We start from the raw sequence: 27644 nt of genomic DNA on the forward strand, positions 1-27644 counted from the left end.
ACCGAAGGGCATCTTTTAAAACACATTTCAAACTGATGTGCCTACTTGCAAAAACAGGAAAAATAAAAAACAAATTTGTGTTTCATTGTACCCCGTGCTCCCCTATACGTTTCTGTAATCTCCTTAAGTTTTTGTACCAATCTATAATTAACAGAAACGGGTCGAGGAAGAGAAAGAGGAACATGTACAGACATAATAAAGTAGAACGTCATTGATTATGCGAGGAACACTCACTTCCTTAATAGTTCCAAAAATTATATACACATATGATCCCACAAACGCTGTATATAGTCCATACTCTGCTGGTTGTTCTGCTAGACCAGCATAAGCTATCGATTGGGGTATCATAGTCAAGCCAACCGTTAATCCAGCAATTAAATCTGCTAGAATATCATTTTTCGTGTACGTCGGCAGCCATCTAAAGATTGCCACTGATTTGAAAAGTTGAGCCTTAGATTTGGATATTATAGTTCGAAGTTTGGAATTCTCCTTGTTCTCTAAAAATAAATACATTGTTTATGAACTGTTATAATTATTATTTCATATTTAAATAAGAATTTGCAGCTAATTAATAATATTTTTTACAAAACTACAAAATTACGCAGTTCGCTTCAATTGAATGAAATTTTATCTTTCCTGTCTTTATAAAAACTTTTCAGTATTGACAAAAATATTTGAGGTCAAGTTTTTTACAACATAGATTATACAAAATTTATCAAGTCAATATATGCAAGTCGATTTTACGGAACAATATAATTTATTATTAACAAATATGCGATGACACAATAGATAATTAAATACACTTAATGACCAGTGATAAGACTTTGAAATATATTAATTACAATTAATATATTCTTACGATTCAATTATTTCATATTTATGTAAAAACGTTATATTATACAGGGATGAGTGCCTTAAGAACCGGCAAAATAACGCAAAAGATAGAAAACATAATACGTTGTGAAATAAAAAGAGATGAAAGTAGTAGAGGTGAGAAATTATCGATATTAACCTATAATTTACTTTACAATGCATTAGAATTATCGAAAATTTCCCACCTTTAGACGTTAGCTTATGAGCTGGTTGACTTCAGTCATAGTAATACGTATCACGTAATGTAAGTAAAAACAGTTTAAGTAGGAGTATTTTTTTATCCAAAATTAAAGTATTGATCAATAATAAACTATGATTTGAGACGTCGCATACACTCTTCTCAATACAGAATTACCATAGCTTGTTATTCTGTATTCGTCAACACAGAATTAATTATCAAATTACTACTAATTAAACTGTTTATTAACATTTGTTTTATTGCCTTCAATTAGTTTTTACTTTATCCGAAATTTAAAAAATGTTAATGTTCTACGTTATACTTGTAATATTATGACTGAAGTCAATTAGCTCATAAGCTAACGTCTAAAGGTGGGAAACTATCGATAGTCTTAATGTAATTTAATGTAAATTAGAGGTTTCTATCGATAATTTCCCACCTCTACTACTTTCATCTCTTTTTATTTCACAACGTGTTATGTTTTCTATCTTTTGCGTTATTTTGCCGGTTCTTAAGGCACTCATCACTGTATATGTTCACATATTGTACCTTTCAGTTTATATAGTTTCACCTAGTTTTACATGTTTGTCTCCTCATTTTTTATAACACAAGAAAAGTTAATGGCTGAACTAATATTGCATCGTTTATTGTTCTTGTCTTCTTTGTGTATTGTTGCATCTATCATTTTTTAATAATATTTGTTCCAGTGCTTTTCTCTTGTTTGGTTAAATTTTTAAATTACCTAATTACCATAGATGATTTTCATGGTTTTCCCTGTTTTTTTCCCTTTTAATTTCATTTATTTTAGCCACCGTTCAGTTTACCAATTCTTGTAATGTTTTTTTCTTTTTATCCCCTTTTCTTAGTTTTTACCTAATCTTTGGGGATGTTCAAATATTACGTAGACACTATAGGGGGCGGAGGAGTGTTTGCTTTGTTTATTTTTGATAATATGGGGGCGGGGTGTCTAGGTAGATGGTGATTACGTAGTTACATTAGTAGTTATTTACTTTTTTACACATGTTACATATATTGTCTACGTTTGAAAACAAAACGCATTTTTGGGAATTCCCACAAATAATGTATTCGTTTATATACTCGCTTAGAACCAAGTAGGGAAATTACCACTTGTCTAAATTCCTTCCGTCAATCAATTGTTTTGTTTTCCTATGATTTTCGATTTGACGTATTGTTAACAAAGCAAAGCAAGTTAATGTTTGTGTTACCGTTGATCCAATTTCGCCAAAGTTGAATTGTATTAAGATGTCGTTTTTAATAAACAAATCTCATAGAAATACGAAAGTACAAAAATCTTAGTATTCAGTTCACGATGGAGGTGGAAACTGATTCATCCCTACCGTTTCTCGACGTTATCATAAAGAAAAACTATCCTAAGGTTTTCATCACTCTGTTTATCTAAAACCGACCCATACCACTTGCCACACTACTTGCATGCCAACTCTCATCATTTACCTTCACAAATTAATTCACTCATTAATACTCTTGTCTCCAGATCAATACGCCTTTGCGATGATACAAGTAGACCCACTGAGCTATCTAGCTTAAAACAAGCCCTCATTCAAAACTGTTACTGCGAAAATCACATCAATACGAGCATCCACAGACATCAATCTCTCACTTAATCTCAACCCAAAGACTCAAACCCTAATCATAAGAAAGCTTTTCTTTCTTACATCAAAAGTGTCACTAACAAATTCGACAAAATTCGTAAATCAAGAGGAATAAAGACAATATTTACCCTCAAACAAAAACTTTTATCTCTTGTTCGATCAAAGACAACAGAGTTTATGAAATTTTTTGTGCAGACTGTCCCCGATCCTATAGAGGCCAAACAAATCGTAGAATCCAAAATAGGATTTATGAACAATCAATTTCTGTTCCCAATTCCGATTTAATTTCAGCTCTAGGTCAACACTATCTTCATACAGGTCACAAAAATGATTTTGAAAATTCCAGAACCATAGCCCCATACACTTCTACAAACCAAGAATAGGGTTACCTTCGACATGGAGACCTCTCATAAAGAATATATCGTCCGCTTCACCCGCCAATCAAAATCCTACTGTCAGAAATGTTCGCGCCAACCCCCGCGCCAATCACCACGCTAACCCCCATGCCAACTTCCACCCAAACCACATCATCATCGTATAAATGAACCGTCCTTTGCTCTTAGTGGCAGTAATGTATTTGTTAGTAATCAGTGTAGTAGTGTCTGGAGGCTCGGGAGACTAAGTCCTCGGAAGTCCTGAAGAAGACATCAAAAAGGATATCGAAAGTTCTGCGCAATGCTAATCGACGCGGTTCAACCCGGAAGACTGTTGAGTTTAATATTAATTCTTGTAATAGAATTAATAGTAGCTCTAGGTGGTTTATAATATCAGCAATTCGGTTAGTAGAAAATAAAACGCTATTTGTCTCAATATTTCGTCACGATTTTGTGACTTCTTCAGCTTTCTCCTGAAAACAAACTTCTCCTGAAACTTCGCATGAAAATAAAACTGAGACAATCTAATTTAAAATTGATTACTTGCATCTAGTCTATCAGGAGCCGATTAAAGCCAATTTGGTAGATCAGTTCGATGGCATAGAGCTAATCTCTCGATATGAACTACCCTAGATTTATTTCTAGCTGAAAACTAGATGCGGTAGATTAGGTCGTTTTTCTGCGGGATGGTGTACTGGCCTTCCCACATTCTTCTATAATTCCCAATATTGGCATAATTTCTGTATTTTCTTTACCAGACAGCACCCTAATACGGGCTTTTATAATTTCAGCATATAGTTTACCACATACCTTAGGACCTGAAGATGCATAGCAGACTATAGTATGCGAAGCCGGTCGTTGGCGGTAGAATAAATAGATTGTGAGTAAGTATTATTCTTATTTCTTTTACCTTTTTAAACATAATTATTATATCATCGAGATACACTAGATATGATTTTCAATTAAGTCTTATTAAAACCATTTCCATCACATTCAAACGTAGCTGGAGTATTAATAAAACCAAATGGTAAAAATATTCATAACAATTCATTAAGATTCGCTTTGAGATGGTAAAACGCACAACTTCACCAGTACTGGATACAGTCTTCATAGTAATTGAACGGATAACGCCGTCCTTGCCAGGATGAGTCTCGATGATGCGTCCAAGTTTCCATCTCAAAGGTGGTAGTTCTCCTTTCACTTCACTGGTTGTTGTAAAGTGGAGATATACTCTTTGGACCACTTGCTCCAAAAATGTCCACGTAGTTGCTGAATTCGTTCATAATGCGAAAGTCTATTTTCCTTTATGTCGCAGTAGTTGATTTCATCAGGAATTAACCTAAGGGTGTCTTCAATAACAAAATGAGCAGCTGTTAAGGGAGTAGGATTGCTACAACCACTAAACATGCTGTAACCTGACACAGAAATGTGGTAAAATCTTCATAAGAAAGTAAGAGGCAATGCTGACCACCCGTTCCGTTTAAGGTGGTGTTTTATAGACTTTAATCCCGCTTCCTATAATCAACATTGATGTGGAGCTGTAGGAATTATGGAATTCCATTGTATAATATGACGGGCTAAATCAGTTTCGACATCAAGGGCGTTACAAGTTTTCACAAGTTTTCTATCTCGTTATTTGCATCAAGAAATGTGCTTTCATTGCCGGAATACAATTTTGCACATTGAACTCATCTAGACATAAAAAGACGTAAGTTTTAATTTTGTCAATAAGTTGACTTAGTAAAAGAGCACCGGATAATTTAAGTCTACGTATGGTAACGCTTTTAATTGGAGCTATCCTTATTTTGGCGCAAAATATAAGTAGTTTGAGTTTATGTTTCCCAAGGTGGCCAGACTTCGGATAGAAGCACCAAATGCAGACTCCAACGCATCGCAAAATCCATGTAGTTAAACAAATATAGGATTTGAGCAAAAGGACTGCCTAGGTATTTTGAGATTTTTAAGTAAATACAACTGTGATCTGTAATTTGTCCACAAACTGTGTAGTTCATTGGGCAAAAACATCTGAGCAACAAAAGGTCTCATCCTATGAGACCTTTAGTTTCCAAAGTTTTTGGAGAATAATTTTGTAGGTAATTGTAACTTTAGATATTAGTCCCAGTGGATTAAATATCTTTGCAATCGAGCATAAAATGTGTATCCTAGAAATTTTCTTTGACTAATCCAAGAAAGCAATCGTATTCTGCAAACTGTCGTTTTTTCTTGTGGTGGTTCAGTACCAATCTATATAGTGGATGATTCCTCGTCAAAATCAGCAATGCGTTTTTTCTTGTATATTTGGACATTAAAGAACAAGTCGTAAAACTGAAATGGAAATTTGCTGGTGAGAATCTTGGACAAGTAAATCAGAAATAGATTAAGTAGATAATATACAGGCGACTATAAAAATGCTAGAGAGGCAGAGGTGTAACATTTTCAATAAACTGATACTTTTTCACAAGAATAGAGTTAATATGGAAAATATATGGATATCTGAATTCTCCAGCAAAATACCTGCCTAACAATGTGCGACACATGGTATAGTCCCTATTTAAAATTTAAGGGTTGGGGTACCGGAAGGGAAGGGGTTGACAATTGACAGATATCTATATCGTTAAAAGATGACTTATTTAAAATAAAAATCGACCCGTTTTAGCATTTTCACAAAATCTAATTAACACATCAACGCATTGTGTGACCACTTGGTTACGCAAACACGCCATCAATTGAAGGGTCCAATGCATAAACCGGACAAGTCCACTTTTTGGGCAAAATGAGCATTTATTCATGCACAGTATAAAATTCTACATCTTCCAGTGCATAAAGCAGCTCGATAGGATTAAAAATATCAATACTAGAGCGTATAATGTGTTGCCGGCATTTTGATACTTTGTATAAACCGGTGGAGTCCAGGACAAGACCTGTTAATGCACAGTGCTCTTAGTACTCAGTCAAATAGGTTATCATTCGTTCTGTTATTGTTGTTGGTATCAAGGTGTTGTTATTTTGAGTAATTCACAGTGTTTATTAATAATTTTAAAGTTAAAAATAATGTCTTCTGATACAGAAAGTGTCAGTGATCCTTTTGAAGGCACCCATACATCCAGTGACGAAGATTATGTGCCAATTAAAAATAAACATAACCCCAAAATTCAGTCCCTTACAAACTATACTGCATCCGATGATTCCTTTAGCTCTGATGGAGAAAATAAAGAACCTGAAGCCATCCCTAATACGTCAGATGTTCCTGAAATGTCTAATAATATGACACAAAAAGGAAAAAAGCGACTTTTACGTACAGCATCATGGAAAAGAAACATACGAAAAAATAAAAGAGTTAAGGGTGAGCCTTATTTGACCATTGCTGGTGTATATAAACTCGGAAAATATATTGGTACTAACTGCAACTGTAAGCTAAAGTGTTTTGAAGAAATTGGGCATGAAAACTATATCAAAATATTTCACGATTTTTGTGCTATGGGAACAAAAGATCTCCAAGATGCTTATTTATATAGAAATATTGACAAATTAGAAGTTAAACGAGTAAGACCACGTTCTCGCCAAGGAATAAAAAAGAAATCATCATTTACTTACAAGGTAATATTACTGGTTGAAATATGAAATATAAATTGTTTGAGCTGAAGCTTTTACCAAGTATTTAAAATGTTTTATTGTTCCAGGTTCGCTGCGATGGGGCGACACGGAAAATTTGCAAAAGGGCATTTCTTTCATTACATGGTATTTCGAAAGCAAGACTTGAACGTTGTACAGAATTACTTACATATGGGGCATGGAACTCCTCCTGTGGATGACAGAGGAAAACACGTAATAAGACCTAATAAACTACCCGTCGGCACTGATGATAAGATACGTCAGCATATACTTAGTTACCCAAGATACAAATCGCATTACAGTTTGAAAGATAACTTGCAGCACTATTACCTCGCGCCTCTTTTAAATATTGCAAAAATGCATCACATGTACTTGGAACAATACGAACCTGAACAATTACTTCTACAAAATGAAAATATGAAACCGATTGTAAAGTATAAATATTATAGAAAATTTTTTACAGAAAACTTTAAAATATCCTTCGGTAAACCAAAGTCAGATACTTGTCAGAAGTGTGATAAGTTACAAAATCAAATTAATGCCGCCGATAATGATGACCAAAAAAGAGCATTGGAAACAGAGAAAAAACTACATATTACAAAAGCTGAAACTTTTTATCAAGACATGAAAGAAAAAACAGATTTAGCTAAGAATGATTTACAAGTAGAAGTTTTAACATTCGATTTTCAGCAAAATTTGCTACTTCCAGTGTCCTCGAGTAGTGAAGTTTTCTACAAAATTCAACTTTGGGTATACAATTTTTGTATTCATGTGGGAAGTACTGGAAAAAGTTATTTTTATATTTATGATGAGACAATAGCTGCAAAAGGACAAAAAGATGTAGCTAGTATACTACATCATTTTTAAATAATCATATTAATCAAGACGTAACCACTATTTACATATTTTCTGATAACTGTTCGTCCCAAAACAAAAATTTTGTACTGATACAGTTTTTTTATACCATTTTGGCAACTACTGAGAAGCTTAGACTGATAGTGCACAGATACCCTGAACCCGGACATAGTTTCCTTGCCTGTGACAGAAGCTTTGGAGCAATAGAAAGACAAAAACGGAAACATGACAAGATATATTTACCCCAAGAATCTTCTTCTTCTTCCTATGCCGTCCCCATTAACGGAGGTTGGCGACCACATTTTTAAAAGCTTCTCTGTCTTTTGCAACGTGGAATAATTCGTCTACAGTCATGTTTGTCCAGTCTCGAATATTTCGCAGCCATGACTTCCTCTTTCTACTTATTCGCTTTTTGCCATCGACTCTACCCTGCATGATGACCTGCAGAAGACTATATTTATTATTTCTTAGTATGTGTCCAAGGTATGCAGTCTTGCGTACTTTTATCGTTCTCAAAAATTTTTTGTCTCGACCCATCCTTCTAAGCACTTCCTCATTGGTGACCCTGGCAGTCCATGGAATTCTTAACATTCTCCGGTATATCCAAAGTTCAAAGGCTTCAATCTTTTTAACTATTTGCGCTTTTAGTGTCCATGTTTCTACCCCGTACAATAGTTGCGACCAGACGTAACATTCAACAAACCTCAGTCTCAGCGCAGTATTCAGATTTTTGTCACAGAACAATTGTTTGAATTTTAAGAACGCTGCCCTTGCCATTTCTATTCGTACCCGGATCTCTTGGTCTGGATCTAATTCTGTGTTGATGTAAGCTCCCAGATATTTATATTTTGTCACTCTCTCTATTTGCTGTCCACCAAGAGTTAGTTGTTCATTATTTATTGGACTCCTTGATACTATCATAAATTTGGTCTTATCTGTGTTGATGTCAAGTCCCATTTGAATGCATTCACTATTTATTGCATCTAGTAAAGTTTGTAGTTCTTCTATACTCTCAGCCATAATTACCGTGTCATCTGCAAATCTCATGGTGTTTATGATTTCTCCACCAATTCTTATTCCCTCTTTTCTTTCCCATAAGGCTTTTCTGAATATGACCTGTGAGTACACGTTGAAAAGCGTCGGAGACAAGACGCATCCTTGCCTAACCCCTCTCGCAATCGGTATGTTATTTGTTTCTATATCGTTCACCTTTACTACTGCTTTCTGGTTCCAGTATATAGCCTTAATAAACTCAATGTCTTTTTTGTCTAAATTGATGTTTTTTAATTCATCTATTAACTTCATATGTTGCACTCGGTCAAAGGCCTTCCTAAAGTCTATGAAGCATACATATGTACTCTTGTTATATTCCCGACATTTCTGCAAGAGTACCGTCAACGCAAATAATGCTTCTCTTGTACCCATGCCTCCTCTGAAGCCAAACTGAGTTTCATCTATCTGCTCCTCACATTTCTTATAAATTCGGTTTTGAACAATTTTCAAGAGAATCTTTAAAGGGTGGCACATTAGGCTTATCAATCTATAGTCATTACATGATTTGGGATTGTTGTTTTTTGGTAGAGGTAAAAATATCGATTTAAGCCATTCTTCCGGGATGTTGCCCTCTACATATATGTGGTTGAGAATTCGGGTGAGTCTCTTTATATTACCGTCATCTAAGGCTTTTAACAGTTCAACTGGAATTTGATCAGGACCCGGTGCTCTTCCTTGTTTTGCATTCTGTAGGGCATTCTTTACTTCTGAGGGTAAAATTTGTAGGTATTATTTTTCTTCACCTATATCTTGTTCATTTTCTCTCTCGTCATGGAACAGATGGATTATATATTGTTCCTATACTTCCTTTATTTTGCTCTCTTCAGTAAGTATTTCTCCATTATTATCTCTTGTTATGAGAATACCCCAAGAATACTCAAAAATTATTGAAAATAGTAACAAAAAGTTTCAAGTTATTAATGTGACTCAAGATATGTTTCTGAACTTTAAGACCCATTTTCAACAATTTTTTGTGAAAAATCCTTCACGGAAGAACAACCAATTTACCATCTCAAAATATCGTGTCATGCGATATGAAAAATTAGATAGTGAAATGACGTTTAAATGTAGCGAAACCGCCAACTTTACTGTATTCAATACTTTTGAAATAAGAGATAAGAGGAACTTAGGACAATAAGGAAACTTCGGTATCAGAATTCAGTGACAGTGAGTAAAGAAAAATATATCAACTCTGCACTTTTAGTTGAAACTATGTTCTTGTTTATTTCATTTAATAAATTGCTAGAAAATAATTTTTTGAATATGAAATTCTATTTTGTTTTATTTTTTCCCGCAAAAAAAGATGAATATTTTGCATAAACCAGTCAAGTCCAATTATTTTTCACCCATAACTTTTTTTGTTTTTTTAACTTACAACTTATTATTTAAAAAAAAATAGTGTTAACTGAAGATGATCTTCAAATGTTAGAAAATACAAAATTTATCAGGATTTTATAGTTTTCGCTCAAAATATTTTTTACTTCTCTTGAACATTTTGCTTTATTTGACTTGACCGGTTTATGCATTGGACCCTTCAATTAATATTGATTATAGCTCAACTTAACGCTAGAAATCTATCCGCAGTTCAACTTTTTGTTACTAGATGTCAGTGTATTTAATTTATTACTGTATTACATTCAGCATTTTGGAAAGAAAGAATAGTATAGTTTTGTGAATTCTTGCATATTAACGAATGTGCAAATTATGGAACCGAGATTTGAGTAACAGAATATGGAACAGAGTTACAACAGTTTTGCACGGAACATTGCAATGGTTTCGATAACAAGCTATCAAAGGCACAAAAAAAGTAAGATATTTGTTATTTTAATATCTATATCTGTGGTGTTTAATTTTAATATACAGCGTGTCTACGTAATCCATTAACGGCCGAGACAATAAACAAAGATTTACGAGACCAATCTATTCATGTAAGTTTTATGTCCTTTGTGTGACAGTATATTTTCCATAAAATGTGTGCGATGTCGTTTGACCATTTATTTATTAGATTGGATTAAAAACACATAAATTAAGACTAATATTTACAGCCAAAAAGTATTTTTTCTTATTAAATGAAAACAGTTATCTTAAAATATATATACGTATCTGATATACGAGAAAAGGACAACAACTAACAGAAAATGTGTCTACACTTTTTACAATTTTCTCCGTGCAAAAGTGTTGTAAGTTTAAAATTCTAATACTAAATGTGTAGTGATTAACAATTTTCTCCGTGCAAAAGTGTTGTAACTTTGAAATTCCTAATTTTTTTAGCATTACTATTATTTTATTTAAATTTCTATTTTTGGTTAATGTAATATAGGCTGAAAAGCATACAAAATCATAATTAAATGTTAATTTTTCTTAAAACTTATGTCTTATTTCACCGATATTACCACGAAAATAAACAAAATCGTCTTTATCTCGAAACTTACTTATTCTGACTTACTGCAGTCTTGCACTAAGGGTGCGATTTATTGATATAGTTAAGGAAGTAGGTTATAACATAGAAAAATATTATAGGCAACCTCACCCATTAACATAAAATTTACATGAGACTGAATGACACTGTTGCCAACTATCTAATTAATTTTTTATTTACAGGAGAGGTTTGACGCTCCAGGAAGCTCCAGGAAGTCCACCTGATCCAAATGTTTTGAGTGATGAAGATTCGGCTAACGAGGATAATGGTGGATTTGTAGATAACCTGTCTCGAAGACAATTATTAACAGAAGCCGAGCTGGGTTATTTTGATGATGCAACAGAAGACAATAGGGTTTTTAATGAGATGGAAGACGAGTAAACACCACGTATGTCATCACTTGATACAGAACCTAATACTAGTTTTTTGAAATCACTAAAGGGAAAAAATAGACTTAAAGAACTTGGATCGATGGAGATTTTGTAAAAACATGCGACTTTCCCAAAGCAGACTACTTACAATTTAAAAATATGAGCCCTATAAGTTTATTTGAGTTGTTTTTCGATAACGAAATGCTAGGCCATATTTTAGACGAAACCAGAAAATACGTTCTTTTTGTGAATTATCCTGATCTGAAGATTACCTTGGACAAGCTCAAATGTTTTTTGGGTATTTTGATTGTGTCTAGATACAACTGTCTTCCTGGAAAAAGGTTTTATTGGGACAATGGAGCAGCCATTTCCTATAAAATGGTGAAGGATGCAATGCGTCGCGACAGGTTTATCCAAATAATACGTTTCGTGCACTGTGCTGATAATACGCAAATGGATTTAAATGATAAAATGTGGAAATTGAGACCAGTAATAAAAAAATTACAGAGTTCCTTTCTCAAATATTATCAACCAACTGAATATATGAATTATCATGAGTCGATGGTGAAATATTATGGTCGCCATAATTGTAAATTCATTAGGGGAAAACTGATAGAATTCGGTTATAAAGTATGGCGCCTTAACTCCGAAACTAGTTACATCATAAATTTTGAGATCTATCAATGGAAAAGTACAAATTCAAACGATTTTTACCAACTTGTATTTGTACTGCCTTACCAAATCTATGTAGATAACCTTTTTATTGGATTCAGTTTAATGGTGTATTTAAAAGAAAAAGGATATGGTGTCAGATGAACAATAAGAGAGAACAGAATACCACAAGATGTTCCAGTTGTCGATAAAAAAACTATATCCAAACAAACTCGAGGTTATTTGGTTTCAAAAATTGACAAGAAAGATGGTATTATGTTGACAAGATAGATGGATAGCGCCCTCGTAACAATAGCATCAACTTCATATGGTGTGCATCCTATTCAACAAGTAAAACGTTATTCACATTCTGAAAAAAAGATTCCTCGCCCATATGTTGTTGGAATGTACACCAAGTTTATGGGAGGCACTGATAGAATGAATGAGGATTTAACAAGATACCGTATGAGTAATCCTAGTAAGAAATGATATTGGTCTATACTTACATGGTTAATTGATGCTGCAGTGCAAAATTCGTGGATACTTTATAAGTGTTCAGGAAGACCGACAAATGATTTGCATTTTCGACGTGAAATAGTTACTACTTACCTTAGAAATTTAGAAACCTTCCCATTCGACCTGGTAGACCAACAACAAATAGAAATAGTCTATCTTTTAACAGAATCTCTGACAACATTGCTTTGCGCAGCTCTGCGTGACGTCAGTTTATGGCAGAGAACGTTAGAAACTAGAAGTGCTTATGGGTATTTGCAAACATTTTATAAGTGTAAAGTTTCAATTTAAAAGTTTTTCAATACATTATTTTTTTAATTATCATATTATCTTTCAGTGCATTTAATTGTACGCAGCGACACAAAAAGGGGACAGACATATCATTTAATGGATAAAAAAAATTCATAAATTAAACTTTGAAAACCTACCAGAAATCTAGCACCCATTTAGCATTCAAATCCAAAGTGTTAAAATACACACATATGAGAGTCTTATATAATTTTTATTTTATAATTACTTTGAAAACTGAAGGATAAAGTAAATAAATTGTTTTAGATTTCCTAAAGATTCATCATTGCAAAACAATGGATTATAGCGATGCACCGTGAACATTTTAAACCATCAAATAGTTCTAAAATTTGCTCCAAGCATTTCACGGCGGATTCGTTTATTACTAGCGGATGAAGTTCAAAAAAACAACTAAAAAAAGATGCTGTACCCAAAATTTTCGATTTTCCAAACCGTTTAATTAAGCAAGTTAAAACTAGAAAATTTTCAGTAAAAAAAGAAACTGCCTCAGACAAAACAACAGGCTCTAAAAGTGAAAATATAAATATAACAATATAACGACGAGTAAATCTACTACCATAAAGACTCCAGTAGAAATTCTAGAGGAAACTACCTTAGAAAGATCCTTCATTGAAAAAGCGAACACATTATCTTGGTGACTTTGTTGAACAAGAATCATCTAACAGAGATCAGGAATATAAAGTGGTAGTAAACAAATTATTTCAAAACAAAAACAAACAAATCAAAATGTTGCAACAACAAAATAGAAGGCTTGTTAAAAAAGTTAATACCTTAAAATCTTTACTAGAACATCTTAATTGTAATAAATTTATTTTCATTATTGCAATAAAGGTGAGAACTTGAATAATAATGTCAATAGACTTTGTCAGTTAACAAATATATTTTATTTTGTGGCCAATAAATAGAATTATATACCTACATAATTTTTCCCCTAAAATGAAACTTCTATCCCCAAGTAAAATTTCTATCCTTTAAATTTAGTTTTCATTATCAAATAAGAAGAGGTGAGTACACTTTCAAATTAAACATTTATTTTTACAAAATTACTTTAATTCAAAAATATTCATTAATTTCTTTGCTAAATGATTTATCTTCCATTATCTTTTATATTGCAGTTTTATTAAAATTCATCTAAAATTAGGTAATTTTATTAGGGCTTTTCGAAAAATTCGTTAGAGTTCTTGCCATATTGTGACGTCACTTGCGCAGAAGGTGTTTGCTTCAACGATTCAGTACAAGGGGTGTCTATGTTTTAATGGTCTAAGGTATTAACCATCTCATTATACCTGCTTCTAACAAAAAACGAAGGAGATGCGCAGGGGAAGGGTGCTGCTCAGTAGGACGTACCTACGCAGTGTGAGAAATGCTATATTGGACTTTACATTGAATGCTTTGCCATATTTCATAAAGAGTAAATCTTATAATATTTTTATAGTATTTTGACCTAGTGTTACCATATGGTCACAGTTTGTAATGTCATATATTCGATAAACAAATAAAATTTAATTAAATCTGCTTATTTGTATTTTTCCTAAACTAAACTTGGTAAAAACCACCAGTTTAACAAAAAAAATTAATTCAGGCTTTGATGGGTTAATATTGCCAAATATCAGGGTGGACAGTTTTAAGTGGACAACCATGTATATTAAAAAGCGACTCTATAAAGAGATTTGTTCAAGAATTTAGTTTATTTATATGTTTACTCACCCATTTCCGCCATTAAAAAACAATTTAGTGCTATTTAAATGTACAGTTGTGTCACACTATATCTACATCTACAAGTAACATGAAAGAAAAGTCTTGTCTGCAAACTAGACTTACTAAAAAAACAGCATCATTAGGTACTTTTTAAATTTGAAGATTTGTTGTGACACAAAGTTATCTTGGTGCTAATTTAATGATTCCTAATAATTTCATTAATATGTATAGACATCCAATTATGTAAATAAACTAAGACAATTTTACATGTTTTGTTTATTTATTAACATAAACAAAATTAATTAACCGATCTGGTTACTGGTTATATAAAAAACAAATATTGACATCTGGTTTAAGGTTGGTTAATTCTAGAATCAAAACAAGAAAATTATTTGATTTTTGTTATCTTGATGCCACTAAAAACACCATGATAAGCTTTACAGAAAGCAGTACTTTACTCTGACTATTAGCTACACAAAACAATAAAGCAATCTTCCTATAACAATTAAACGAAAAATATCAGAGCAATCACAGTTAAACAAAAAAAAAACTTTCATTACAGACATTAAGGAGCGCAAATGAGAAAAAAAAATTAAATAGAACCAAGTTGTAACAAATATTTTTAAATGGTATAAACAAAGTATTTAGCGGCCTATAAAGATACGAGCTACTCATTTTGTAAAACTTGAAAAAGCTTTTTGTAAATAAACATTAAATAAAAAGATGCCAAATAAAAATTAACGCCATTCTTCTTCTTAGGGTGCCTGTCCGTTCCGAACGTTGGCGATCATAAGGGGACCAAAATATAAAAAATTTAAGACTCATAATACATGGAGAGATTCAAGGAAGAAGATCTATTGGTCAAAAGCAGAATTTTTGGTTGAAGAATCTACGTGATTGGTATCAATGCATATCGATTGATTTATTTAGAGCAACAAGTTCGAAAATAAAAATAGCGATTATGATTGCCAACCTCCGTAAGAAGAAGCTTGATGAGAAATTTAACTCACGTAAATAAGATGTTAAAAAAGAACCAAACATTTGAGAGCTTCGCTCGCCAATTCTGGGTATCCTTGTATTCCTTTGGTCCAAAACTGATGCAGGCTTTAAAATAAAATTCTAGTTTTAACATTCCATCACATGATATTTCAATAACTTTGTTGGCATGTTGTTTAATTTTTGTTGGCATGTCAGCTTGTTGAAAAGAATTTTCCAGAAACCCGATTTCGTACTCATCTGTATTTGTCATGGCTGGTTTCTTTGGGGAAATATTCACAGGGCTGTTGTTTTATATTGTCCAAAGTAGCTTGAACACACTGGAATGAATCAAAATTCTTTTTTCCAATCGAAATCTGCCAAGACAATTTTTTTTATACATACAAGATATATGTAGCGGTGATTATATTTAAATAATAGTTAGATTAGAGAGAAGAGCGCATAACAAAAGTTATGCACTCTTCACTGCCGTATTTCGAACTAAATAAGCGAAGAATAGACGAAGCCGTAGGCACCAATTACTTAAGGTAGGGAGAGTGCGTGGTTGCCGGAAGCTCTCTGGATCCGACACAGATCCAGATTACAGTGGTTAAGGTTTAAATCACGGCCTTGCAAACCACTATTTAGAATATTTAGGGGTGCGAATAAATCAAATCGACAAGGAAAGCAAGCCTGAGAAGCCAAAGAGACTTTGAAAATAGATCTTCGTATTCCGAATTATCATCCTTCAAATTCTAAGATCAGATTCTAATTCAAAGATCTAAAGTTTGTATTGATTCAAAAATATTTTAATATTTCTTTTAAATTTGATTTGATTCGGAAAGCAGTTACTTTCATGCGACCCTGTATATTAATAATCTATGCAATTCCTAATAAGTACTTAACTTATTGCGTTTTAAAATTCTTCGAAAAAGAACACGTTAGTTCTCGTGGATTAGAATAAACATTCGCTTGTTTAAAATAGGTAAATAAAAATTTAATTTTACCACCAAAACGACCGGTTTCGCTTACTACACTTTGTTAAGCATCTTCAGGTCTAACGGTACCAGGTAAATTAAATGATGCCGGTACAAGAATGATTAATTAATGATTCGTGAAACATAGTTCAAACTATGCTGGATTGCTGATGATAGGTGATCATCTGTTTTATTGTAACTGTTTGATAATTAGCGGGGAAGTTCTTGAGAGGGAGATATTAACAAATGAAATAGGAATAAGGTATTATGTAATTGTTGCTTAAATGAAATGATTCGCTTGTTTGTTTATAAAAACTAATGTCGAAGTTTTCCATTAAGACCGGCCTGAGAAGCGCTGATCAAACAATTCAACGTTCACTGTCAGCCGTGGGGGAATGTTTACGATTAAAATTGTGTCGATGTGTGAGAATTAAAATTTAAAATCATTACCGACCAAGCTTTCAAATGTGCCGGTAGTCTTGGAATTCTTTCTCTACTGAGGCTGAGGCCTTTGAGCCCTAATTTGTTGCATTAAAAATTGAATAAAAGTGTCTTCTTCGTTCAATCGCAAAAGTATGGGAGTGGACACATTGTTTTTTTTTTTTGATTACAGAAAAATCTACCATGGTTTAATTATTATTGGGAAACAATCTTTATTCTCTTAAAATAACTAGCAAGTCTACAGTGGAAGCAAGTTAAAATAAAACAAAGAAATTCGCAGTAAGCTTTTTACCTTTTTATACTGCTTTAGGAGATAATTATTCAGCTGAATATTTTCGTTTGATGGGCAATATAAAAAAAGGAAACATATCTTATCATCTAAAAATAAAACACTGAAAACTTTTGTTTTCAACACTTCCACAAAATTTATTTTAAATTATTATCACTACAGCTCTTATGGTAAAGTGGCTTTCTCAAGTGATCTATTTTTGTTATGTGTTTACACTTCATAGTCTTTAACTGAATAAGTAGAGGAAAGGAGAACTGTTTGTCTCAAGTTGGTCATTCAGAATTATGTCTCTATTTTTTTATTTTTTTATTTCCATAGATTCTAATAAAGATAGCTTACGGCCTTAATTTTGAAATTCGTCATTAAAAGAATGATTATGATCTAGAAGGTGAAGTGCGTATGTAAAATCTGTTTTTCGATTATTCAAAGCCCTTTTATGTTCTGCTATACGTTTGATAAAACTTCTACCAATTTGACCTATGTAAGTTTTTGGGCAGTCCACATTTAAGTTTGTATACACCACTGTGAAATTGCTTTTTCTTTTGGCTCTTGCTGCTCTTAATATGTTTGCCTAATTGTCTTGAAGGCTAAAAGCAGAAGGTATTGGGTTTTAGTGGTGGAATTACTAATTTCAGGGCTTTCTTATGTAGTTTTTTATTTATTGAATGTTCGTTGTACCCATTATTTATTGCTTTTTGCTTAATATTATTCAATTATATCTCTAACTTGTTTTTTTGACATGAGAATTTCTATTAATCTATGTAACACGCTATGGTAGACTGCCAATTTATGTTGTGTAAGAAGAGATGATGAATTGTGTATAATCGTGTTACTATGGGTAGGTTTATGAAATACAAAGAATTCATGTTTGTTTTTAAGTCTGATTAATAGAAAATTTACGGATTGATTATCTTCTGTTCCTATTGTGAATTTAATATGACTAAGGAAAAAGGTTTTTGACGTCAAATGAAATTAACTTGGACTTGTTAGGTAATTGAAAATGTTGTATTTTATTAACTGGTTCTACTGTATTTTTACGGTAAATTGAGGTGAAAATTTAGTGTGTTCTAAAATAAATAGTGTTACCTTTGTCTGCTTTTAAAACACTATGTTGTTTTCTATTGATTTTTTTTAAATTGAAATTTTACATATAAACTACCCGTGTCTACACATATTTTTCTGAAAGCCGTTTAGCATTTGGCATTAATTCTTACAATTTGAGAATAAGACAACTTCGATGTCCTGTCATAGCCTTGGCCCCATCGGAACATATAACCCAATCAATAGGGTATTTATTAGTAAGTGATGGATTCGACCCTTACTTGATGGAAATTCATTTTATATAACAATAAAACACTTAAAAATTTGTTTTCAAAACTTCCACAAAATTTATTATATTTTCTCACTACAGCTGTTTCGGCAGAGTGCCTTTCTCAAGTGATCTATTTTTGGATGTGTTTACAATTTATAGTGTTTATGAAATATGTTGAGGAGGGGAGTACTATTTGTCTCAAGTTGGTCATTCAGAATTATGTCTGTGTTTTTTAATTTGATAATTTCCATGGATTCTAATAAAGATAGCTTAAGGTCTTTATTTTGGATGTAAAGAATGTGAAATTCGTCATTAAAAGAATAATTATGATCTAGAAGGTGAAGTGCGTATGTAGAATCTGTTGTCCTATTATGGAAAGCCCTTTTATGTTCTGCTATACGTTTGTTAAAGGTTCTACCAGTTTGACCGATGTAAGTTTTTGGGCAGTCTCCGAATTTAAGTTGGTATACACCACTGTGTAAGTGCTTTTTATTTTGACTATTGTTGTTTTTAATATATTTGCCTAAGTTATTGTTTGTTCTAAAAGCTAGTGTTATTCCTGTCTTTTTTATGTGTTTGGCTATTTTTGTTGTTATTTTGCCTGTATATGTAATCGAGCAGAAGGTACTGGGTGTTTTCTCTGGTGGTGGAAATACTAAATTTAATTATAGATTAAATAATATAGAATTTGGCATTCTAGCTAACTTGAGAATTAAAATAGATAATATAATAGATAAAAAATTCAATACACAGTGTAAAAAACTAAATAATCTAATTTGCAATAGTAAAAAACACAATGTTGACTTGAAACATTGACTAAACTAAACGTGAACATATACTAAATTCAATAATAGCGAGATACAAATTTTAGAGAAAGGATTTGTCACACAACTTGTCTCAACATAATAATCAGAAAACTTTAGAATATTTAGAAACTTTTCTTCTAGTAAAAAACCTTTTAGACCATAACAGCACAAATCCAATGATTACATCTGAAATTTTACATCTTCTCGAAATTTGCATAAACCAGGACTACTTTGAATTTAATAATTAAGTATATACAAATAACAGTGCAGGACTTATAATGGGTAATCCTATAAGCCCATTACTATCAGACATTTTTATGGATCATCTAGAGACAAAGATTTCAAAACATCCCGTATTCAAACAGTTTTGTATTATGGTATGTTTGTTTGTATGTATGTTTTAACTAACACGTTTTACAGGAACTAACAGACTACTTGATCGATTTTTATCGTATAGGTATTAATTCACTCCATAGTAATATTAAATTTACAATAGAAACAGAACGAAATCAATAAATTAATTTTTTAGATTTAAAAATCATCAGACTTAAAAATAAACAGGAGTTCTCCGTATTTCATAAACCGACCCATACTGACACGACTATACACAATTCATCATCCCGTCCTACACAACATAATCTGGCAGCCTATCATAGCATGTTACATACAGTGTAGGTAAAAGTTTATGGTCGGTATGGTAAAATTTAACAGGATATCTAACACAGATATAAAATCATATTTTCAGCGAATAGACAAAGATAACAACCATATTTCCCCTTGGTCTCCCCTCTATATTTCTTATTGACGCCTATTGCCCATTAGTGAGACGATTAGTTCCGATCAGAGATATTTTACATCTTTGGTTCCGATCCTCAGAAACTAGAGGTGGGTCGTTGACATTTTAAATATACAAATAGTATTTACATTTACATTACACATTATTAAATCGCGAATCGTCTAAATTGACATTTAAAAACATAAGTTTTTCCACTTTTCTTGTTAACCGTGTTCTTCTTTTATTTAAAATTAAACCAGATTTTGAACATGTGTTCACAAGGAATATATTTTGTTACAATACTACAATATTTTATGAATATAGTGGTTAAGTTAGGATACACATTGCGATGGTTTTTCCACCACGGTAATGGACAGTTCCAATCTCCATTCGAATTTTTTTGTGGGTAATATATCATCAGACAAATACATGTCGACTTCTTTTATATCTCTCGATATAGGTGTATGTTTAGATGAGTCATGTCCAATTCATCAAAAATACACCGTAGACTTAAGTCATCTTTATCAGTTTCTTTTTCTTGTACTGGTTGATTTTCAATAGTACAATCTTCTTTTTCTTTTTTTATAAAAATAACCAGCTTCTTAACTCTTTCTTTTGTTTTTTTTACCTTCATTTTTATCAGAAAATCCCTGCATTTTAAATCATTATTTGTCATTTACGAATCTACGGTTTCTCACTGGTAAGCCAATTAGTTGATGGTTGATTCAAAAAAACTACGTTTTGTGTAGACGTAAACAGAGGAGCAACGAACACTTTACGACGACGAGGACGATTAGTTGATCTGAGAGACTACTACAAAACTGAAAATAACTCTTGCGGGACAGTGGACAGTCGGGCTATCGGTTAACGTTGAAAATAAAATAATTAGATATTCTGATTAATGAATGAGTTTCGATTTACGATTGATCTGCATTTTAGAAGGTGATGGATACTTCCAATAATAAAAATATTAGTTTAAAACAAAAGAAACAAATAGATATGGATTTACTAAACCTATGCAAAGACTCGTTTCATCCGTTTTCCATAGTTGAGGAACGAGCTTTTAAAAAGTTTGCAGGGTGGATTCCCGGATATAAACCGCCAACAAGAAAAACTTTATTCATTACTTCAGGAATGTTATATCTTCTTCTTCTTAAGGTGCCATGCATTTCTGCGTAGGCGTCCACCGTACATCGTCTTGTCAGGTGAGATGTTAAATAGTCAGGATTAAATAATTCTGTTTTTAGCAGCATTGCGAAGCATTTCATAGCTGTGGATTCCTGTCCATTGTCGAATATTGCGCAGCCATGACATTTTTTTACGTCCGAGACCTCTCCTACCCTCTATTTTCCCTTCGAGTATCAGTTGCTGAAAAGTGTATCGTTCTCCTCGTATAATGTGCCCCAAGTATGCAGTCTTCTTACTTTTTACATAATTAAAAAGTTCCCTATCCTGTAAGCCCGCTCTTCTGAGTACTTCCTCATTTCTGACCCTGTCCGTCCATGATATTCTGAGCATTCGACGCAGGCACCACATTTCGAACACTTCAAGTTTGTTAATGGAACTGGCCTTTAACGTCCATGCTTCCATTCCGTACAGGAGAACAGGCCACAATGTTATATCAAAACTGAGCAAATTATTAGATCACAAGTTGTTAAAGAAGTAGAAAATATCTGTAATACTACTGACCTCTGGACACCTGGAGTAACTGAGTTACATCGCATTAACAGGACAATATTTAACCGAAAATTTAGAATTTAAAACGGTTTTATTAGGCTGCTGCCATTTTTCTGGAATCCATAATTCAGAAAACATCGCTTTTGAAATTAGTGAAATTATTAATCAGTGGGGTCTAAAACGAAAAGTACATTTTGCAGTAACTTATAATGCCTCAAATATGGTCAAAGCTATTAAATATGTTTTGGAATGAAAACATTTAAATTGTTTTGCTCATACGTTAAATTTATTGGTGGGGGACGCACTTAAATGCTGTCGTATACAAATAGATAAAATAAAGTCTTTTTTCGATAATTCGGCAAAAAACACATTTCAAAAGAAGTATCTTATGTTCAGAAGGGCTTTTAAATATCAATTACAACATAACAAAGTTCCCAAACGACCAATCCAAAACGTGGAAACTAGGTAGAACTTCACCTATTACATGTTAAAAAGAATGACCGAGTTAGAAGAGGCAATCCGTTCCACATTGGTATTAGTTAATACAGACTTAGACTTAGACCAAATCTAAATAATGAAGACTGGATTATTGGTTCTCAACTTTCCCAAATTTTACGGCCTTTTAAAGAAATAACAAGTACAATGAGTGGCCAAAAATACTTGAAGGGTAGTTCAGTGATTGTTATGGTACGCTGCCTGCAAGAATCTTGCAACAAAATTTTAGCAAACGGTAATCCTACATCCATAGTATCCGACGTAGTACAATTACTAATATCGTGTTTACCAAAAAGATTTAGAGGGGTATAAGAGAGTGGCACATTATCATTATGTACATTTATGGATTCGCGATTTAAAGTGCAGGGATTTTCTGACAAAAATGAAGCTAAAAAAAAAACAAAAGAGTTAAGAAGCTGGTTACTTCTATAATTAATAAACAAGAAGATTGTACTATTGAAAATCAACCAGTACAAGAAAAAGAAACCGATAAAGATGACTTAAGTATTTTTGATCAATTAATTGTACATGACTCATCTAAACGTACATCTGTATCGAGAGTCCATTACAATGGTGGAAAAACCATCGCCATGTATATCCTAAGTTAACCACTATATTCACAAAATATTGTAAATGTGAACACATGTTCAAAATTAATTTTAATTTTAAATAAAAGAAAAACGTGGTTAACAAGAAGTAAGGTAGAAAAACTTATGTTTTTAAATGTCAATTTAGACGATTGGCGATTTAATAATAAAGTGTAATGTAAATACGATTTACTATTGGTATTGTTTAGTTTATTTTTCAAGTTATAATAAATATATCCTTCATTAGTTTCTTTCACTTTAATAAATATACACATAAACGATAATATCCATTATGTTTGTTTATGTACTGGCTTATTTGAAACTACTGGTAACAATCAACTAGTTACTTGTTTACGAAAAACGATTCAGTTTAGTTAACGATAAAAATGTCAATGTCCCACCTCTATTTTCTTAGTTATCGCCTGTCGAATACCGGTTCAGCTGTTGCTAAAATGGTATTGGTGTTGTAACGCGACGTTTCCAAATAATTTTGTATGAAGCTTTTTTTATTGTTGGCGTTATAATGTCGTTTATTATTTTTATTGGAAATAAGGCACAATGTGAATAAGCTTATTTTGATGTATAGATTTTTAATTCGGAAATCGTACTTATAATACGAAACATAAATAAATTTTTTTTATATAAAACGATTTCCGAAGTGGAAATCAAACTTTTAAATAACACTTATTGTAAAGTAAAATTGTGGCATATTCCCAATAAAAAACAGTAAGCTGCCATTTAAATCCAGTTCGCCCAAATTTGATTATCTTAGAACATTGTTCAAATGCTAAAAAGACAACAGGTCAAATAAAACCAATAAGTTTGGCAACGTTGAATTTCCCCTTTTTTATTATTTCCACTCATGTATTTTCGGCGATATTTAAAGGGCGGACCTAATATACCTATCTCTTTTTAAACAGGTGTTTCTCACTCCATCTCACGTAAGGTCCATACCGAGCATAAACTTTTACCTACACTGTAGATTAATAGAAATTCCGATGTCAAAATACAACTTTGAGACAGAATTAAATATCGTTAAGCAAATATCAGTAAACAATGGATACAACGAACAAACGGTTAATAAAATTTTAAATTAAAAACTAGACAAGAAAGCACTGAAATTAGTATTTCCATCACCAGAGAAAAAACCCAGTACCTTCTGCTCCACTACATAGGTATACAGGCAAAATAACAACAAAAATAGCCAAACACATAAAAGAGAAAGGAATAACACCAGCTTTTAAAACAACCAACAACTTAGGTAAATATATTAAAAACAACAAGAGCCAAAATAAAAAGCACCTACACAGTGGTGTATACAAACTTAAATGCGGCGACTGTCCAAAAACTTACATAGGTCAAACTGGTAGAAGCTTTAAAAAACGTGTAGCAGAACATAAAAGGGCTTACAATAATAGGAAAACAGATTCTACATAATCACTTCACCTTCTAGATCATAATCATTCTTTTAATGACGAATTTCAAATTCTTGACATCCAAAATGAAGGCCTTAAGATATCTTTATTAGAATCTATGAAAATTAATAAATTAAAAAACACAGACATAATTCTGAATGACCAACTTGAGACAAACAGTTCTCCCCTCCTAAACCTATTTCTAAAGACTGTAAATTGTAAACACATCCAAAAATAGATGAGAAAGGCACTGTGTCGAAACATCTGTAGTGAGAAAATATAATAAATTTTGTGGAAGTTTTGAAAACAAAGTTTTTTAGTGATTTATTGTTATATTTCTTAGTAGTTTGCTTGAAAGTTTCCAGCAAACACTTTCGGTTTCTAGTGGAGAACAAAATAAAATATCTTCTGTAATGACATTTTTTCTGTAGTACCTTATGAATGTTCTGGATACACTTGGAGAGAGCTGTAGATTCCATCTCTAGAAGGAAGTAGGTACAATTTTTGATGTTTTCAATATTTTGTTCTCCAATATCTTCTGCTATTTCACTTATTCTTCTTTGGATAGTATTATTCGGATAATATTAAAGGGATATGGTTTTTATTTTTACAGCCTCTTTTTCATCTACTATTATTTCCACCTTCTCCACAGCTGCAAATAGAACCAAATCTTCAGCAATTGTATGTGGCTTACTGGTTTTTGCAATGCGATAAATATATAGATTGCTAGTAATGATTTTAATAAGTCGTCCCAGAAAAGCAACTCAGCAATATTGTATAATATATGTGGGAATTGCCAATATAAATGAGTCAGATAAAATTAAATTATTAGAAGAATTTTTCACCAAGTAACAAAAACAAAATTTATTTAATTTATTAATGTTTTTATTTTGAGAACGATTTCCGAAGGTTTCTCTCTGCATGAAACCGGCGAGTTCTATTTCTTTACCTGTCATGCTTTCGACGTTGAGAGTTGCAACTCTCTGGGCAAGCCTCTTTGGCCCCTTCCGTTCTCTAAGGGGTAGCTCTAGCTCACTTTTCACATGAGTCAGGTGAGGCGGTAACTGCGCGTGGCTTACGAGGAACTCTCTAGCCTCTAAACTATTTTCCACATTCCTTCTTTCCATGGTTATAGCAAGGTTTTTACTGCTGGATGCCCTTCCTGACGCAAACCCTCCTCCTTTATCCGAATTTGGGAACGGCACTGATAGTTACCGAGCTACTCAATTCACCTAGCAACTACCGGAGGCGGAGTTGGTTTCTTATTTATACATTGGATGGTAGTAAATATTAAAACAAATTTCTTTTTAATTTTTATTTTAACATGAGATAAATTGAAATATAAATAAAACTAGCAATAAAGTTGGGTTAAGAGCAAAAAATTGTATGAAGAAAATTTGTGTAAAGAATTTAAGTCCCAATTTGTGTAGGGGTGGAGGGGGCACTTTTGAACGTGGGGTGGATTTGAACAATTCGAATTTCCCTCCTATAAGCACCGCAATATTAGTAATTTTTGTTATACGGTGTTGACTACATTTATACTATTAGTGTAAAGTTGCTTGAACGATTGTTGTTGTGTTTACAAACGTAACAGCGAAAGTAAGGTTTTCGGTATTTAAACGCGTCTGTGTGTAATTTGGGTTGTAAGGATAATACAAGCAAAATATTCGGAACTGGGTAGTGTTGCTGCTAGCCTGAAATTCACAGGGGTTTTCCAAGGTATGTGTTCGATATTTAACCTCGTAATTCTTACCCTTAAATTTTTAACTTACCTAAATTTGAAATCTGTAGTTGCGGGACACATTTGAACAACAGAAATGGGGCACTTTTGAACTTTGTTCAAAGGTGCCCCATTACTGCAAGCCCCATTAAGAATTAAAATTAAATAAATAAATAAATAAAAGCAGTGGAGAATGTCATTAAACTTCGCATGGTTACTGCAACGTATGGAATTAAATATACGACATTATTTTATAGAATAAAAAGGAAGCAGGAATCAAAGAGGGCAGAACAAAATGGAACAAAACTAAAGAAGACCTTTTAGTTAGTTATATATTAAAATCTTCAAAAATAAATTACGGTTTAACATACACCCAAATCAGAATTTTGACTTATGATTATGCAAAAAGACTGAACAAACCTATATGCACCAGTAAATGGAATGCCAACAAAATTGCTGCTATAGACTGGCTACAGTGTTTTAAAAATAGGCATCAAAATTTGGCATTGAAGAAACCCGAAAACACCAGCCTTAGCCGAGCTACCAGTTTTACAAAAGAAAATGTTGGGACATTTTTTGACAATTATAAACGTGCTCTTTCAACCCACGATTTCACACCTGACAGGATCTATAACTTAGACGAAACTGGTATCAGCACTATCCTGCAAGCTCCAAACATTGTAACGCAAAAGGGAATCAAACAAGTTGGGCAGATAGTTTCAGCAGAGAGAAGCACCCTGCAGTGACGCACCTAGAATTTTCCTGTGGGGGGGGGGGTTTAATTGGGCACCGAATTTTTTTTATGTCCTATTTTAAGTCCTTAAAATTTTGTAAGTAACAGTTTCGGAATAGTGCTTTGGGGGGGTAAACCCCCCTAATGCATTAGGAAATGATGTGCCTCCGGTGTATATATTTCCAAGAGCCCGTTTTCATGATACAATGTTGAATGGAGCTCCCTCAGGAAGCCTGGGTTTGGCTTATTCGCCAAGTGCTGGATGGATGACCATGGAACTGTTTCTCAAGGTTCTTAATCACATTAAACGTTATACACAGTGTTCTTCTGATTCCCCAGTTTTAATATTTATGGACAATCACGAAACTCATAGTTCTCTTGAATCCATAAGGTTTGCACGTGAAAATGGTATAGTATTAGTTACTTTTCCACCTCACACCTCACATCGCCTTCAACCGCTAGATGTAGCAGTTTATTCGTCGTTTAAATCAAAACTTGCTGTTGCTATGAACGAATGGATGATAATGCATCCGGCTCGAGCAATTACCATACATGACTTAGAAGCTATTACAAACACTGCATACACAACTTCATTTATCATAAAGAATATAGTTGAAGGTTTTAGAAAACGGGCACTTGCTCCCTAAACCGTCTTGTATTTTCGGATGTCGATTTTGACTGTGCTTTTGTTACTGACCGGCCACCACCAGGAAATAATGTAAACAACTCAACAGAACTCAACAGAAGCTGTTCGATATACATCAACCCCAGTAGCACATGAAATTGAAATTGTTTCATCTACATCAACCTCAATAACAGCTGAAATTATACGACCTTTCCCAAAGGCTGCTCCGAGAAAAAATATTAGAGCACGAAAAAAGGTTAAATCTACAGTTTGAACAGAA

At 32.9% G+C, this 27644-nt stretch overlaps 1 protein-coding gene across 9 annotated transcripts in view; it reads right to left on the reverse strand.

Moving 5' to 3' along the window:
* LOC140451024 (mitochondrial uncoupling protein 4-like) overlaps positions 1 to 27644 on the reverse strand; it is a 360669-nt gene that overhangs the window by 89202 nt on the left and 243823 nt on the right. Inside the window, exons 1-2 of one of the 9 annotated variants that reach the window (XM_072544755.1) lie at positions 24721 to 24830; positions 235 to 497 (exon numbers count right to left, since the gene is read on the reverse strand). The exons of 7 other annotated variants lie outside the window; for them this stretch is intronic. In XM_072544755.1, the coding sequence (XP_072400856.1) occupies positions 235 to 348 (114 nt within the window). In that variant the 5' untranslated portion in view covers positions 349 to 497; positions 24721 to 24830. Of the gene's footprint in view, positions 1 to 234; positions 498 to 14546; positions 14721 to 24720; positions 24831 to 27644 lie in introns of those variants that run through there. One more of the 9 variants, XM_072544735.1, reaches the window with a different exon arrangement.

Source organism: Diabrotica undecimpunctata, chromosome 1 (genome assembly GCF_040954645.1).
Source record: "Diabrotica undecimpunctata isolate CICGRU chromosome 1, icDiaUnde3, whole genome shotgun sequence".
In the NCBI taxonomy this organism is placed as follows: Eukaryota; Metazoa; Arthropoda; class Insecta; order Coleoptera; family Chrysomelidae; genus Diabrotica; species Diabrotica undecimpunctata.